Source organism: Triticum dicoccoides, chromosome 3B (genome assembly GCF_002162155.2).
Source record: "Triticum dicoccoides isolate Atlit2015 ecotype Zavitan chromosome 3B, WEW_v2.0, whole genome shotgun sequence".
NCBI lineage: Eukaryota > Viridiplantae > Streptophyta > Magnoliopsida > Poales > Poaceae > Triticum > Triticum dicoccoides.
The window spans coordinates 717,490,679-717,506,426 of NC_041385.1; the positions used below are offsets into that span (position 1 = coordinate 717,490,679).

Sequence of the window (15,748 nt, forward strand, 5' to 3'; positions counted from 1 at the left end):
ATGGATAGATTGGATTTTTCTGATCATTTTTCATATATAATTTATTTCATTTGGAGTTACAGTTGAATTTATATGATTTTTGGAAGTTTTAACTATTTTCTGGAATTTTCCTGATTATTTAGAAAATAAACTAAATTCCAGAAAAGGAATATTGCGTCAGCATGGCGTCATGCTGAGCTCAGCAGAGTCAACAGGGCTGCATCGGGTCAAACCTGACCAGTGGGAATCAAAAAAAGTATGTGACATTTTAGAAACGCTCACTCACTTAAAAAAATTACAAGGCATATTTGGAAAAATGTTTACAATGTAAAAAAAATGTTCATATAATTTCGAAAATGTTTTGTACCATTCAAAAAAAAATGCATGCTACATTTAAAGCAATGTGCACGTGTTCAAAAAAATAATCTTGTGACATTTAAAAAATGTTTATACATTGTCAAAATATATTCACATAGTTTAAAAATGTTTCGTCTCACTCAAAAGAAATTCAACCTGTATTTCAAAAAAAATAAATTAAGACGTATTCAGGAACTGTTCAAGCCTTGTATTTGGAAAAGTGTTCATAATGTGTTTGAAATTTTTTAAACATAATAAAAAAATGTTTTACATCTATAGAAATGTGTGCGAAAAAAGTAGACACCAAAACTATATTTGAACAAATATTAATCATGTATTTGAAAAATATTATAAAAATATGTTCCTGATGTATACAAAAAATGTACAATGTGTATTAAAAGTTATACATGTGTTAAAAAGTAAAAGTAATAGGAAAACAGAAAAAAGAAACAAAGAAAATCGAAGAAAAAGAAAAACCATAGACAAAGCAAAAAAAAAAAAACCCAATGCAGAACACTGAAAAACCGATAAAAACCACAGAAGAAATAACTCGCACACAACTGTACTGTTTGGTCGACCCAATAGCACTGCCGTTAGTATTCGAGAAAAAAAATAGCACTGCACTGTAGGCAAGACTGGTATGGGCGAGATATAGCTCAATGCGCCCATACGAACGCTTGTGTGCCGGGGCTCAAATAGTAGTCCATCGCTCGCTGAGCTTTCCTCGTTGTTTTTATTTTCGTTTTTTTGCTCGCCGATTCATAAAAAAATGGCTACCTTTTTCTTATAGATCTGAAAAAAAACATGAGATTTCTAAAAATGTCCATTGGTTTAAAAAAATGTACATTCAAAGCCCCACGGACGAGCGGGTCTGTCGGTCGCCGGCGCTCCAGATCCACGGGGGCGCGTGGGAGAAGCCACCTCCCCATTAGATCCACTGGAGGGGCGCGCGAGAAAGGCCCCGCCAGCGCCGGCACCGTCCAGGCTATACCCGGCGGCGCTGTCCGTTCGCGGCGAGGGGAGGGTATATACCCGGAGGAGGACGACCGAAGAAGGAGACCTGTGTGCCGCCCATGCCGCTCTCGAAGGAGAGCGACACGGGGGTCTTCGTCTCTTTGAAGAAGAGTCTCCTTGGAAACTGCCACTTGTGCTAGTGGAGTGGAGTGGAGTGCGGTACTACCATTCATGCAGCCTTGGAAATTTCCTTGCATCGATCGGTCTTGACACATGCAGCAGCTCCACTTGTGCTAGTGGAGTGGAGTGCAGTGCCATTTATACGGCTGCTGAGGCGACCCGTTGATGATCAAAAACTGACTGACGTTGTGCCGACACCCGTGAACCAAACATGGATTGCCTAGGGTTCATCCAGTGGGCCGCGTACATATATACTCCCTTCGTTCAAAATTACTCGTCCAAAAAATGAATGTATCTAGATGTATTTTAATTATAGATATATTCATTTTTATGACAAGTAATTTCGAACGAGGGGAGTAGATTGCATTTTCTCGTCCCTTCGTTGTAAGCACACCAACTATTAGAGATTACAAAGTCACATCAAAAACTCGGTCAACCGCCAAATGCATCGCCCAGGAAATCCAGTCTATGTAAAACTTAGGGTTTTGGGAAACTGCACGACACCCGTTAAGAGTGTGGCTATCTCATATATATAAGGGGTACACCAAGGTGTACGATACAATATACAAGACATATACAGAAGGTATATGTAAATACAGTCTAACACCCTCCCTCAATCTTAACTATGCCCTGAAGTACAAAGTATGTTAAGATTGCGCCTGCAGCCTACAAACTGAGGTTGTGGAAGAGGCTTCGTGAAAATGTCAGCAAGTTGATCTTTGGAGGAGATGAACTTGATGTGGAGTAGCTTCTGTGCAACACGTTCCCGTACAAAATGATAGTCAACTTCTATGTGCTTTGTCCGAGCATGAAACACTGGATTAGATGAGAGATATGTAGCTCCAATGTTATCACACCAAAGGACAGGCGGCTGAGTTTGAGGAACTCCCAACTCTCTCAATAAGGACTGTACCCATATGATCTCAGCTGTAGCATTTGCAACGGCTTTATATTCTGCTTCAGTGCTACTCCTGGACACTGTAGCTTGTTTGCGAGCAGCCCAGGCGATCAAGTTAGGACCAAAGAAGACAACATGTCCCCCCGTGGATCGCCTGTCATCTGGATTACCAGCCCAGTCAGCATCTGAAAAAGCAGAAAGCGTAGGAGACGGTGCTGGCTGAAGGAGCAAACCATATGAGGCAGTAAAGCAAACATAACGAAGAATCCGCTTCACCGCTATCCAATGAGAAGTCCGAGGAGCATGAAGAAATTGGCAGACACGATTGACTGCATATGAGAGATCTGGCCAAGTGATAGTTAAGTACTGCAGGCCACCAACAATGCTACGATACTCAGTGGCGTCATCAGAGGTGAGAGGATCTCCATCAAACGCAGACAGACGATCAGTAGCAGACATAGGAGTCATGACATGTTTGCATTTAAGCATACCTGCCCGTCGCAACAGGTCCATCGAATACTTATGCTGTGTGAGTGTCAAGCCAGCAGAAGAACGTGAAACTTCCAGCCCAAGGAAGTAATGCAACGTTCCTAAATCCTTCACCGCAAAATCTCCACTCAAGGAAGATATCAGACGGTCAGCAGCAGCATCCGAGGAGCTAATGAGGATGATGTCATCAACATATACCAGAAGATACATCGTCACCTGAGGTCGATGCAGAAGGAAGAGCGAGGTGTCAGCAGTAGAGGGAACAAAACCAAGTGACCGAAGAACAGAGCCCAATCTGGCATGCCAAGCACGAGGAGCCTGCTTCAACCCATAGAGCGCCTTGACCAGGCGACACAGATGATGAGGACGAGCAGGATCAACAAAACCAGGGGGCTGACGTATGTAAACCTCCTCATCCAGAACACCATGAAGAAAGGCATTCTGAACATCCAGCTGACGAAGAAACCAGCCCCGAGTAACAGCCAAGGACAACAGAAGTCGAATAGTTGTTGGTTTGATCACCGGACTGAACGTATCCTCATAGTCAAGACCATACCTTTGCTTGAACCCTTTCGCCACTAACCGTGCCTTATAGCGTTCAATAGAACCATCAGCATGCTTCTTAACCTTGAAGACCCACTTGGAATCAATGACATTGACACCAGAGACCGGAGGAACAAGCTGCCAAGTACCATTTGTCAACAATGCCTGATACTCTTGCTCCATAGCTTGACGCCAATGAGGAATCCCGAGAGCAACCTGGAAGTGACGCGGTTCAGCCGAAGGATCTTCCTTGACATGAGCAACACATGCCGCAAGCCAGGCGACCGTCCCATCTTTGCGTTGCTTGGGACACACAATACCGGATCGACTGCGAGTATGTGGTCGAAGAGGAACGGCCGCAGGTGGTGCAACCAGTGGCAACGGCCCCGGCGATGAAGAAGTATCCGACGCAGCCGGTGACGATGCAGTGGCGACAGGCGAGGACGAGGCCGACCCAGGCGAGGCCGACCCTGGCGACAGACTCGACTGGATGGGCGAGTCAGTCGACTCAAGGCCAACCGAGGCGCGGCAGCCCAGCCCAGGCGAGCTCACCGGCTCAGGAGAGGCCGGCCCAGATGGGAGCACCAGCTCGGGGGAGGCCGGCCCAGATGGAATCACCGGCTCGGGGGAGGCCGGAGCAGGGGAGACCAGCCCGGGCAAGGCCGGCCCAGGCGGAACCGACCCAGCCTCAGAAGAGGCCGGCACGGACGGAGCCGACGCTGAGGCGCCTAGTCCAGGCATGCATGGCGCATGCACAAGGCCATTCGCCACGTCGGGTGCAGTTGATGGCTCCGGCTCCTCCAGCAACTCCAGGCGAACTCCACGACCCGTTCCTGCAGCATGATTAGGCAACAACGCAGGAGAATATGCAATATCAACAAATTGAGCAGGCAGTGGAGGGGTGGATTGCAAGGAGGAGGCTGGAGGGGTGGGAGTTATGGACAAAGGCGAGAACGGGAATACACTCTCGTCAAACACAACATCACGCGAGATGTAGACACGGTTGGATGGAATATGAAGACACTTGTACCCTTTGTGAAGAGAGCTATACCCAAGAAATACACAAAGTTTGGACCGAAACTCGAGCTTGTGCTTATTATAAGGACGAAGATGAGGCCAGCATGCACAACCAAAAACTTTGAGAAAAGTATAATCTGGAACCTCATTAAGCAATAGTTCAAGTGGTGTTTTCATCCCAAGGAGACGTGTAGGAAGCCTATTTATGAGAAAACAGGCAGTAGAAAAAGCATCACTCCAAAAACGAAAAGGTGCTGATGCATGAGCAAGTAAGGTGAGACCGGTTTCGACAATGTGACGATGCTTACGTTCAGCCGTGCCATTCTGCTGATGTGTATGAGGACAAGACACGCGATGCGAAATCCCAAGCTTATTAAAAAAGGAATTGAGGTTGTGATATTCACCCCCCCAATCTGACTGAACATGAATAATCTTATGCTTAAGAAGACGCTCAACATGAGCTTGAAATTGCAGGAACACATCAAACACATCGGATTTACGTTTGATAAGATAAAGCCAAGTGAACCGACTATAAGCATCAATAAAACTGACATAATAATTATGACCGCTCACAGAAGTTTGGGCATATGCCCCCATACATCAGAATAAATAAGCTCAAGTGGATTTTTGACGACACGACTCGAATCAGAAAACGAAAGCTGATGACTCTTGCCTTGTTGACAGGCATCACAGACTGTGGCAACATCTTTATTGGACACAACGGGAAGACTATGACGATGAAGAACACTACGAACTGTGGGAGTGGCAGGATGGCCGAGCCGTGCATGCCAATGAGTAGGCGACACACGGACACCAGTGAGTGCTCGAGGGGCAGAAGGCAGATCAAGTGCATATAATCCATCGCGCAGGCGACCTCTAAGCAGAACGTCCCTCGTGGCCCGATCCTTGATAAAAAAATAAAAAGGATGAAACTCAGTGAAAACATTGTTATCACGAGTAAGCTGAGGAACAGACAATAGGCTACGAGTAGCAGAAGGAACTCTAAGGACATTACGAAGATGGAGAGATTTCTGTTTATGAGTTAAAAGAGAGGCCTGACCAACATGTGATATGTGCATACCTGCTCCACTGGCGGTGTGAACCTGATCATTACCACGGTATGGCTCCTGAACTGAGAGTTTTCCCATCTCACCCGTCAAATGATTCGTAGCGCCCGTGTCCATATACCATGTTGGATCAATGGGATATGATGTAGTGTGGCCTGCTTGACGAGCAGGCTCATGAGTGGCCAAGGCAGCTTGTTTCTCGTTGCCTTTGCCATTGTTGCCGACGCCGAGGAAGTCCTGCTTGAAGCGGCGATGACAGCGGGAAGCAACATGACCTGGGATGTTGCACAATTGACAAGGGAGCTGAACGCCACAAGAAGGGCAGCAGGCACACGAACGACCACCCCCGGTCGTGGGGAAAGGGGCTGCGGCAGGCGACCGCGGAGCCTGCAAAGTCAATGGTGCTGTTTTGCCCGCTGCAGTTGACTTGAAGGGCTTCCCTTTCCCACGAGTGGCAGCGTTGGCAGCCATGAAACTCGGATTGGTACGGCGGGACTTGATGCGCTGTTCCGTGGCAAGGAGGCGGGCGTAGAGCTCACGGGGTTCAAGTGGAGTATCACGGCCATTGATGTTCTCAGCAAGGTTATCATAATCGTCATCTAGACCGTTCATGACGAAGGTGGTGAAGTCCTCTTTGCGAAGCGGTTGACCAATGGAGGCTAGAGTGTCTGCGAGACACGTCATCTTGCCGAAGTAGTCGGTAATGCTGAGGTCAAGAAGCTTGGTCTCTCCCAGCTCCGTACGAAGAGTGTGAGCACGAGCCTGCTGCTGAGATGCAAAGCTAGTGTGAAGGGCAGACCACGCCTCCTGGGACGTGGCAGTGAAGAGAACCAAGGAGGACACCGCCTCGGTGAGCGACGACTGGATCGCCGAAAGTATGGTCTGATCCTGAGCCACCCACGCATGGTATGCCGGGTGATGTGGTGGAGGACACGGCAAGGAACCGTCGACGTAGCCCTCCAGATAGCGACTGCGGAGAAGTGGCAACACCTGTGCACGCCATGACAGATAATTGTCCGTCGTCAGCTTCACTGGGATCAGATGCGCGAAGTAGAACGGCGTGCTGGCCACGGCATGATCAGCAGGAGGAGGCGCCGTGTAGTAGGTCATGTGAGATGATCCACCAGATGCAGCCATGGCCGGAGGGTAGTAGCCGCCGTAGGGCAATGGCGGCGGCGGGGCCCTGTCCGACCCAGCGTTCGCGGCGACAGGTGAAGGCGCGTAGGGCGCGTAGGGCGCCGCTGCAAAAGCGGCAGGAGATGCAGCCGCGGCGGGCGCGTAGGGCGGCGCCCCGTAGTGGCCCGTTGATGAAGTAGTGGCCCCGTAGGGGCCATAGGCCGCCGATCCGGCAGGGACGGGCGCCGCCCCGTAGCGGCCTACGGGCGGGAGTGGAGCAGCCCCGTACGGGCCGTAGGCTGCCGATCCAGCGGGGATGGGCACCGCCCCGTAGGGGCCTGCGGGCGGGAGTGGAGCAGCCCCGTGGGGGGCGTAGGTGGCCGATCCCATCCACGGACCGGTGTACGAAGGATCCCCCAGGGTCGGCGGAGGCGCGGCCGGTGACGACGGCGGTGGCTGATCCGAGGAGGCGCCTACCATCGAAGATTGGCCGGTGTAGACCGAAACCAGGGGACGCGAGGAGAGGAACGGCGACGCAGGCGCCGTGACAGAAGCCGGCGCGACGGCGGCGACGGAGTTGGGTGCGATCGCGGTGGCGGAGGCGGCGGCGGCAGCAGCAGCGGAAGACATAGGATCGGTTAGGGTTGATACCATGTAAAACTTAGGGTTTTGGGAAACTGCACGACACCCGTTAAGGGTGTGGCTATCTCATATATATAAGGGGTACACCAAGGTGTACGATACAATATACAAGACATATACAGAAGCTATATGTAAATACAGTCTAACAGTCTAGCTACTAGAAAAATGTACTATAGGCACTACATTGTGGAATGGAGGGAGTATAACTTATTGGCATTATTAATAGATGATAAAAAAAATCTATATAGAGAGACGTGGGAAACAAGTTTTATTTCTGCCACATAGTTGTGGACACACAGCAACATGACTTACGAAAAGCGGAAGAGGATACAAAGGTAGCATGCATGGCCAACACAAAGCACGCACGCACGATAGGATCACCGAGCCGACTAGAACGTACTTACTCCTACGAACGAGTGAAAGTTGACATCAAAATACGACGTTACGATTTACTCGTGCAACCGGCGACCGGCGGCGGACCGCGTCGGCCGGCGCGAATCGAGCTGCATAATGCGTGACTAGCAGGAGGCCGCCCCGTAGCCGCACTTGGCTGGGATCTGCATGACGCGGTTGGCGTCGATGTCCTTAGACAGCAGGCCCTTGTACTTGCAGAGGCACTTGAAGTTGGCGCCGCGCACCGCGCCGCAGCACGCGCCGCTGGGACTGGCCTCGTTGCTGCCCACCGTGCAGTAGGACCTGCAGTTGTTCACCATGCTCCCGGTGTCCACGTTGCAGACATGAATCCCGGCCGCGCCCGACGCCGCCGCCACGACCAGCAGCGCCACCAGCGCGGCCGCGACGCCGGCGTTTCTCATCACCTTCCTCCCGGCCATGGCTACCTAGCTGCCGGATCGATCGAGCTGCGCTGCGCTTGATGTGTGCGTGTGTGTGGGGCAGTTGGTTGTCTTGGTGTGTCACGTTTGGGTGATGGCTAGGGCTTATATAGCGTGGCCCGCGACGACGTGCATTTGGCCGCGTCGCTCATGTAATTTCCTAGAAGATGCTATCAATGGAGAGACGAGTAATTCTTTGTTTTTTCTTGTTTGAGAAGTACTAACAGTGTGCATATGATTGTCTCAACAAGGGACTGGCATGAGACCGTTGACTGTGAAAGCGGTGCAGACAATTAGAGGAGAAGAGGCGGCAGACAGCAGCCACTACTAGTTGGACAAGTGCTCCACTAGCTAGTGACACTTGAAGAAGATTGAGACCGCCACCAGCAGTAATCAACCAACTTTTGGAGGACTACTATTTTGAGGTTCTCGTCATGTCTCCAAGCAAGAACCGTGTTGAACAATGTTTCTACAAGAGGTAGGTTGTCTGACGTGGTGGAGATCTTTTGTCCCGGAAAGAACCAAAGTGACGATGGGAGAGATTCCTGAAGGTGAGGTCATGACATAGACATTGACCCGTACCGGAGCAAACCGAGGAACAGACGAGGAAAGAGAGCAAAAGAGAAGAACCACCGATGTTTCTTTAGGAAAAAGGACAGGTGAAAGTTCGAAAAATATCAAATTTGAATCAAAAGTTTCATCTGTGTAACAAGATAGCAATTACTCGTTATCCACATAAAAATAGTAATATAGAGTAGTGTCATATGCATGACACTAGTGTAAGTTACTCCCCACTATGACTAGCCTAACACATCCCAAGACAAGTTTACCTATATGGCAGCTAGTTAATGGGGAGAGATGTGTTTGGAGTCTATGTTACCATCTTCATATTACAAAGTGTCATATAGGTAAGTACCATATATGGTTGCATCTATTAGCTTGTAGACTCAACTTTTCTTGAGAAGCGTTATGTGATGGTAACATAATACTACACAACGACTCAGGAGCCGCCGCTTCAATGCGGACGCAGCTTCCCGAGGAACCAACTCCGGCTGCTACGCCGCATTAAAACGGCTAACCGGCCCTTCGCATGGCCTAAGTCGTGGTTATTTAAGCCCTGCTCTGACGCCGTCCACACCGTAATCTCTTCGCCCTTCCTCCTCCTCCTTCTCCTCCCCACCCAGCCCCTTCCTCCATAACTCCGGCGGTAGGCAAGTCGTGTGCCTCGTCGCCGGCAGGCGGTGGTTTCAAGATGGGCTCCGGAAGATCATGGCGACGCCACCTTTGAACTCCTGTGCCGTCGTCATCATCGGCGGGAGGCTCCTCAACGAAGGCGGAGATCGTCATATCCTCCGGCGACGATGAGGACTAGCTGCCGCAACAGCAATTCGCGCAGCGGCATGGGCCCTGGTGTACACCGTCACGGACAAGGAGTACGAGCAGCAGTGTTGTGGTATTTGCACGACAGATGCCATGAGATGGATTATCTCATGTGGTTATGGACCGATGAGCACCGACCGTGTCCGGATGCAGGATTAGGTCATCCCATGGCAGCTGCCGCCGTGCGAATACCATGACAATTGGCGCCCATCGTGGGCCCCCCCGCAGCGCCGACCAGAGTCATGTTCCTGAAGACCCTTCACTCCCTTTCGCAAGTGCGTCGCGCACGGCGTAGTCAGCGGGTTCGAAGCATTTGACTGCCCAACGACATCGCGGTGCGCTTCACGAATGTTGCTTTCCCTGCGGGCGACTCCATCATCCCTTTAGGCGATCACCACGTCTATGTTGCGGTCATCTCCGATGAGTAACCTCGCGAAGTGCTCACCTTCGCCAAGCCGCCAGCAAGCCACGCCCGAGTCATCTCCCACAACATTGTAGACCTCTGCACCCACGTGGAGGTGCCGACCACCGGAAGCCACCGCAGCAAGCGCCCTGTCTTGGAGCAGCATGCAATAGCAGCGGGGACGTCCCACGCCTGCCTGGAGAACCGACTACGTGTGGCAGTGCAGAACCCGCGCACCCATCGCGCTCAACAACTACCCCAATGTCGCTGCGGCCAAGCTCGAGGAGACGCGCAAGCGCCTGCTCGATGAGGCCACGGAGCATGCCGCCATGCAGCGCCGGATGGAGTTCGTGCTGCGCGAGTACAACACCGCCCATGCCTTCACCCCTGCTGCTGACGGGCTCGACTGGCGAGAGGAGATGCAGTGCCGAGGCAGGGTCTCGGCCAGATGCTGGGTATCAACTGGCCCACCTACAACTCCCCCTTTAAGAACATGAGGGCGGCGGATGCTGCCGCAGCCGAACTGGAACACCTAGAGGGCAAGGAGCTGCAGTAGCAGCGGCGGCGTCCGTGATCTTCCGGCCGTCGCAAACCAGCAGCAAGCACAGTAGGAGTGGCCTTAGCGCCCAGTCGTTGTCGACTCGGGGACACCACCTTTCAGACGGCCAACCGACTGCCAGCTGGAGGGCCTCGGCAAACGCAATATGCATCTTCCCATACGACGACGGTCACTGCGGGAGCCGGCTACAGGGCAGCCGGGATAGGAGTGATAACCCACAAGTGTAGGGGATCGTGACAACTTTCGGGGGTAGAGTATTCAACCCAAATTTATTGATTCAACACAAGGGGAGCCAAAGAATATTCTTAAGTATTAGCAGTTGAGTTGTCAATTCAACCACACCTGGATAACTTAGTATCTGCAGCAAAGTGTTTAGTAGCAAAGTGGTATGATAGTAATGGTAACAGTGCCAAAAGTAAAGATATCAGTTTTGTAGTAATTGTAACAGTAGCAACGGAAAAGTAAATAAGCAAAGCACAATATGCGAAAAGCTTATAGGCATTGGATCAGTGATGGATAATTATGTCGGATGCGATTCCTCATGTAATAGCTATAACATAGGGTGACATAGAACTAGCTCCAATTCATCAATGTAATGTAGGCATGTATTCCGAATATAGTCATACATGCTTATGGAAAAGAACTTGCATGACATCTTTTGTCCTGCCCTCCCGTGGCAGCGGGGTCCTAGTGGAAACTAAGGGATATTAAGGCCTCCTTTTAATAGAGAACCAGACCAAAGCATTAACGCATAATGAATACATGAACTCGTCAAACTACGGTCATCACCAAGAAGTATCCCGATTATTGTCACTTCAGGGTTGTCAGATCATAACACATAATAGGTGACTATAGACTTGTAAGATAGGATCAAAAACTCACATATATTCATGAAAACATAATAGGTTTAGATCTGAAATCATGGCACTCGGGCCCTAGTGACAAGAATTAAGCATAGCAAAGTCATAGCAACATCAATCTCAGAACATAGTGGATACTAGGGATCAAATCCTAACAAAACTAACTTGATTACATGGTAAATCTCATCCAACCCATCACCGTCCAGCAAGCCTACGATGGAATTACTCACGCACGGCGGTGAGCATCATGAAATTGGTGATGGAGGATGGTTGATGATGACGACGACGACGAATCCCCCTCTCCGGAGCCCTAAACAGACTCCAGATCAGCCCTCCCAAGAGAGATTAGGGCTTGGCGGCGGCTGCATATCATAAAACGCGATGAAACTTTCTCTCTGATTTTTTCTCCATGAAACGGAATATATAGAGTTGGAGTTGAGGTCGATGGAGCATCAGGGGGCCCACGAAACAGGGGGCCCGCCCAGGAGGAGGGGGCACGCCCCCACCCTCAAGGTCAGGGTGTGGCCCCCTGGCCTTGATTCTTTAGCATTTTTTATTTTTTCTAAAAGTTATCTCCGTGGATTTTCGAGTCATTCCGAGAACTTTTGTTTTGTGCACAATAAACAACACCATGGCAGTTCTGCTAAAAACAGCGTCAGTCCGGGTTAGTTTTATTCAAATCATGCAAATTAGAGTCCAAAACAAGGGAAAAAGTGTTTGGAAAAGTAGATACGTTGGAGACGTATCAACTCCCCCAAGCTTAAACCTTTGCGTGTCCTCAAGAAATTCAGTTGATAAACTGAAAGTGATAAATAAAAACTTCTACAAACTCTATTTGCTCTTGTTGTTGTAAATATGTAAAGCCAACATTCAAGTTTTCAGCAAAGATTATGAACTAACCATATTCACAATAACAGTCAGGTCTCATATTTTCTCATATCAATAGCATAATCAGGTAGCGAGCAATAATAATAAAACTCGGATGACAACACTTTCTCAAAACAATCATAATTTGATATAACAAGATGGTATCTCGCTAGCCTTTTCTGAGACCGCAAAACATAAATGCAGAGCACACTAGTAGAAAAACCCCTATTAGTCCCGGTTTGTAAGGCCCTTTAGTCCCGGTTCTTGAACCGGGACTAAAGGGTCGTTACTAATGCCTCCACCCTTTAGTCCCAGTTCTAGCACGAACCGGGACAGATGGGCCTCCACGTGGCCACTTCGAGCAGCCCAGGCAAGGGGGCCTTTGGTCCCGGTTGGTGACATGAATCGGGAACAAAAGGCTTCCACGTGTCAGCAGCTGAGGTTTTTCTTTTTTAAAAAAAAGTGGCTGGTTTAGGGGTTTTGGGGGTTAATTTTAGGTTGTTATTAGCTAGCTAATAGAGAGAAGTGTCCTCTCTTATATCTTCGTCCTTGGTTTACCAACGCTAGCTACTGCTATATGTTCATTTCACCCGCTGATATATAATAACTCATGCATGCTCGCATCATACATCATCATATATAATAACAAGTCCTACTAATCATGCATCATCATACAACTTCTACTCGTTATTAATAACAAGTCATACGATCCTCATCCTCATAGTCATCGAACCCAACCCTACATAATTGTTCTTAGCACATGATCATCAGTATCAGGTAGGACCTAAACACCCTTAAGGTAAAATAGCATAAAACAATATAGACCCTGACTCTCCATTATGAAGAATGGAGATCATCCTGTCTCCAATTCTTGCGCTTCGCCTCCTTTTGCTTGCAAGAAGCTCCTTACGACTGTCCATACATTTTTTCCATTCTTTGATTGTCATGTCTCCACTTCTTTTAGAAATCCGGTATGGACAATTGAGATTTGTAGGACGACCTGGTTGTATGTTCAAAACATCAAGGCGACCGTGCGTATACATCAGATGAGGTACACAATCATTCGGGATTATCTGTTGAAAAACATGGTAATAACTTCATAGTTAGCAATGATGTACTAGTTTTAGAAGTATTTAAAAAGATGCAGGGATGTCGTAATAGTAAAAAATCTTACCAGGGTATCTCCATGGTAGTTACCGTAGTTCAACATATGCACTAGTGGCACGTATTGACCATAATGTTGAGGAGTTCGATTGTAGACATTGTAATTCTCAAGATCAGTACAAAATGCGACCAGATAATTTTTCTCCTTATAAGTTAATTCGGAGCCATCGGTGTAGTGGGTTTTTGTCTACCATTTTCCGCACATTCTTTGAAGAATGAAAATAAGCTGTCAATGGAAACAAGCTATCAACTATTTTGAAATAAACAATATAAATTACTTAATAACTATGTTAAGCTCACATAGGGGAAGAATTGGAGGTGTATCCACAAGGACCCAAATGCCCATATTGTCTTGCTGGATTGTAGGATCACCAAGATCCATGGTGACAAGCATACCCTCATCAAAACCATACATCTTGCAAAGTGCTTCCCAATTTTTGCAACCAAAATGGGTTAGACTCTCAGCATTGTACAACTTTACTTGAAAATCCACACCATGATGGGTCCTTAGGAGAATTTTTTTGGTTTCCATACTTTCATGTTCTTCAAAACCCATCCTCTCCAAGACATAGCGTCTTGCATAGCATGGGATAAGCTAGTCGAATTGGAAAAGATAAAAAATACATGTTAAAATATTTGAAGTCCTGCTTAATTACGAAAAAACTATTGTCGTCGTTGTGTACCGTATGAACATCGAAGGTCTCCTCGAGCTTAATGCTGAAGCGCCAATCTTCGTCCAGCTCAATGAACCTGTCGCACATACCTCGGTCGTCGTGGCACCAGTCGCACTCCCCCGGGCGGTTTTCGTTGTCCGAGTACGACATTTCCGGCCTAAGTTCATAATTCAAATATTAAATATATGTACTAAAAAACCTAAATTAGATCATTATTATTAATCATAGGTTGACTATCGGTGATGGTACATAGCTCATCCTTTCATTCCCGAGTGCATTGTTACAACAAATTGTCTAGCACACAGGAATGAAGGAGAAGCTACCCACACGACGGCATGGATGATGGAGGGGGCTCCTAGATTTCTGCATAGAGTGCTCTTCAATTTTAGCATTCAAAGTAGGAGTACTTTTCCAATATGAGCATTCAATAAGCAAAACCAAATCGTAAAATAAAGTAGTATTCAAATTAGCATGCATTCAATTATAACCAAAAGTACATCATCTCTTGTGTCCGTACATCGTCGAATACTCCTCGAATACTATCATACATATAGCATCGCTAATTAATACAGCTAGAATCGTAGCGTCCGACGGGTATCGTCGCGGGCGGTGGACACCCAAAGATAAGGAACGATCACAGGATCATAGCTCCAGTGAGATCCCTGAAGAACCTGCCAGGTATTGTCGAACCTGCCCTCCAACGCAACCATGTAGCGACGGACGTGCTCGTCCTCCTCTCTGACACGGTGACGTACCACCTCCGCGCTGTCCGGAAGCCTCGGCACCGTCACTGGCCCACGCGACCGCCACCAAACAAGGATCGGGTCAACAACAGGCTGCCTCCTCACCAACCTACGTCCCCTAGAAGGTAGCACCTTCCAATACCAGCCCGGCGGAGCCCAGTCCCGAATATGGCCCTGATCAAGCAGACCTCCACCGCCGAGTCGACGACGACGAGGATGCGGGATAGGCATCGTCGACGTCGATGCAGGAACTACTTCTATATATAGTTAAGTAAAGTATTTTTATTAATTAAATCAACTAGTTCAACTACTAAGCACTTACTATTAATAAATAAAGTAGTACTTATTAAAAATAAACTACTTCTATATATAGTAAAATAAATTGGTTTATTAAATCAACTAGCTAGTTCAACTATATATGAAGCACTTACTATAAATAAAATAAAGTAGTACTTACTAAAAATAAACTAGTTTAACTATAGTTCTATTATTTTTCTAACTAATTTTTCTATACATACACAATAAATACAAAGAAAATACTATGAACAAAAAAATCATTAAAATTCTATGAACAAAATTACAACAAAAAAAATCATAAAAATTCTATGAACAGAAAAAAATCATAAAAATTTGACATCTAAATTACTTACACAATATGAAAAAAAATTGACATCTAAATTACAACAGAAAAAAATCATAAAAAATTGACATCTAAATTACAATAGAAAAAATCATAAAAATTTGACATCTAAATTACAACAGAAAAAATCATAAAAAAATCTAACACAATATGAACAATTTAATTACACAATATGAAAAAAATCTAACAGAAAAATGTATGAACTACACATCTAAATTACTACACATCTAACAAAAAAAATCAATGAACTACAAAAAAATCTACAAAAAATCTAACAAAATCTAACTCACGGCGACGGTGTCGGGGACGGCGACGGCGGTGGCGGGGTGCGGCGCGGGGCGGCGAGGTGCGGCGCAGGGCGGTGCGGCGATGGGCAGGGGCGG

The 15,748-nt window shown here is 47.6% G+C and overlaps 1 protein-coding gene across 1 annotated transcript; it reads right to left on the reverse strand.

Annotated features, from left to right (window-relative positions):
• Window positions 1–7,487: 7,487 nt before the first annotated feature.
• Window positions 7,488–8,140, reverse strand: LOC119281949 (male-cone protein 1-like). The gene has a single exon (XM_037562339.1). It carries the CDS (start codon window positions 8,073–8,075, stop codon window positions 7,761–7,763), a length of 315 nt encoding a protein of 104 aa, XP_037418236.1. The 5' UTR covers window positions 8,076–8,140; the 3' UTR covers window positions 7,488–7,760.
• Window positions 8,141–15,748: the final 7,608 nt, after the last annotated feature.

Bases quoted from the DNA above. Each gene is read 5' to 3' on its own strand.
- LOC119281949 (XM_037562339.1), bottom strand. From the start codon at position 8,075: ATGGCCGGGAGGAAGGTGATGAGAAACGCCGGCGTCGCGGCCGCGCTG.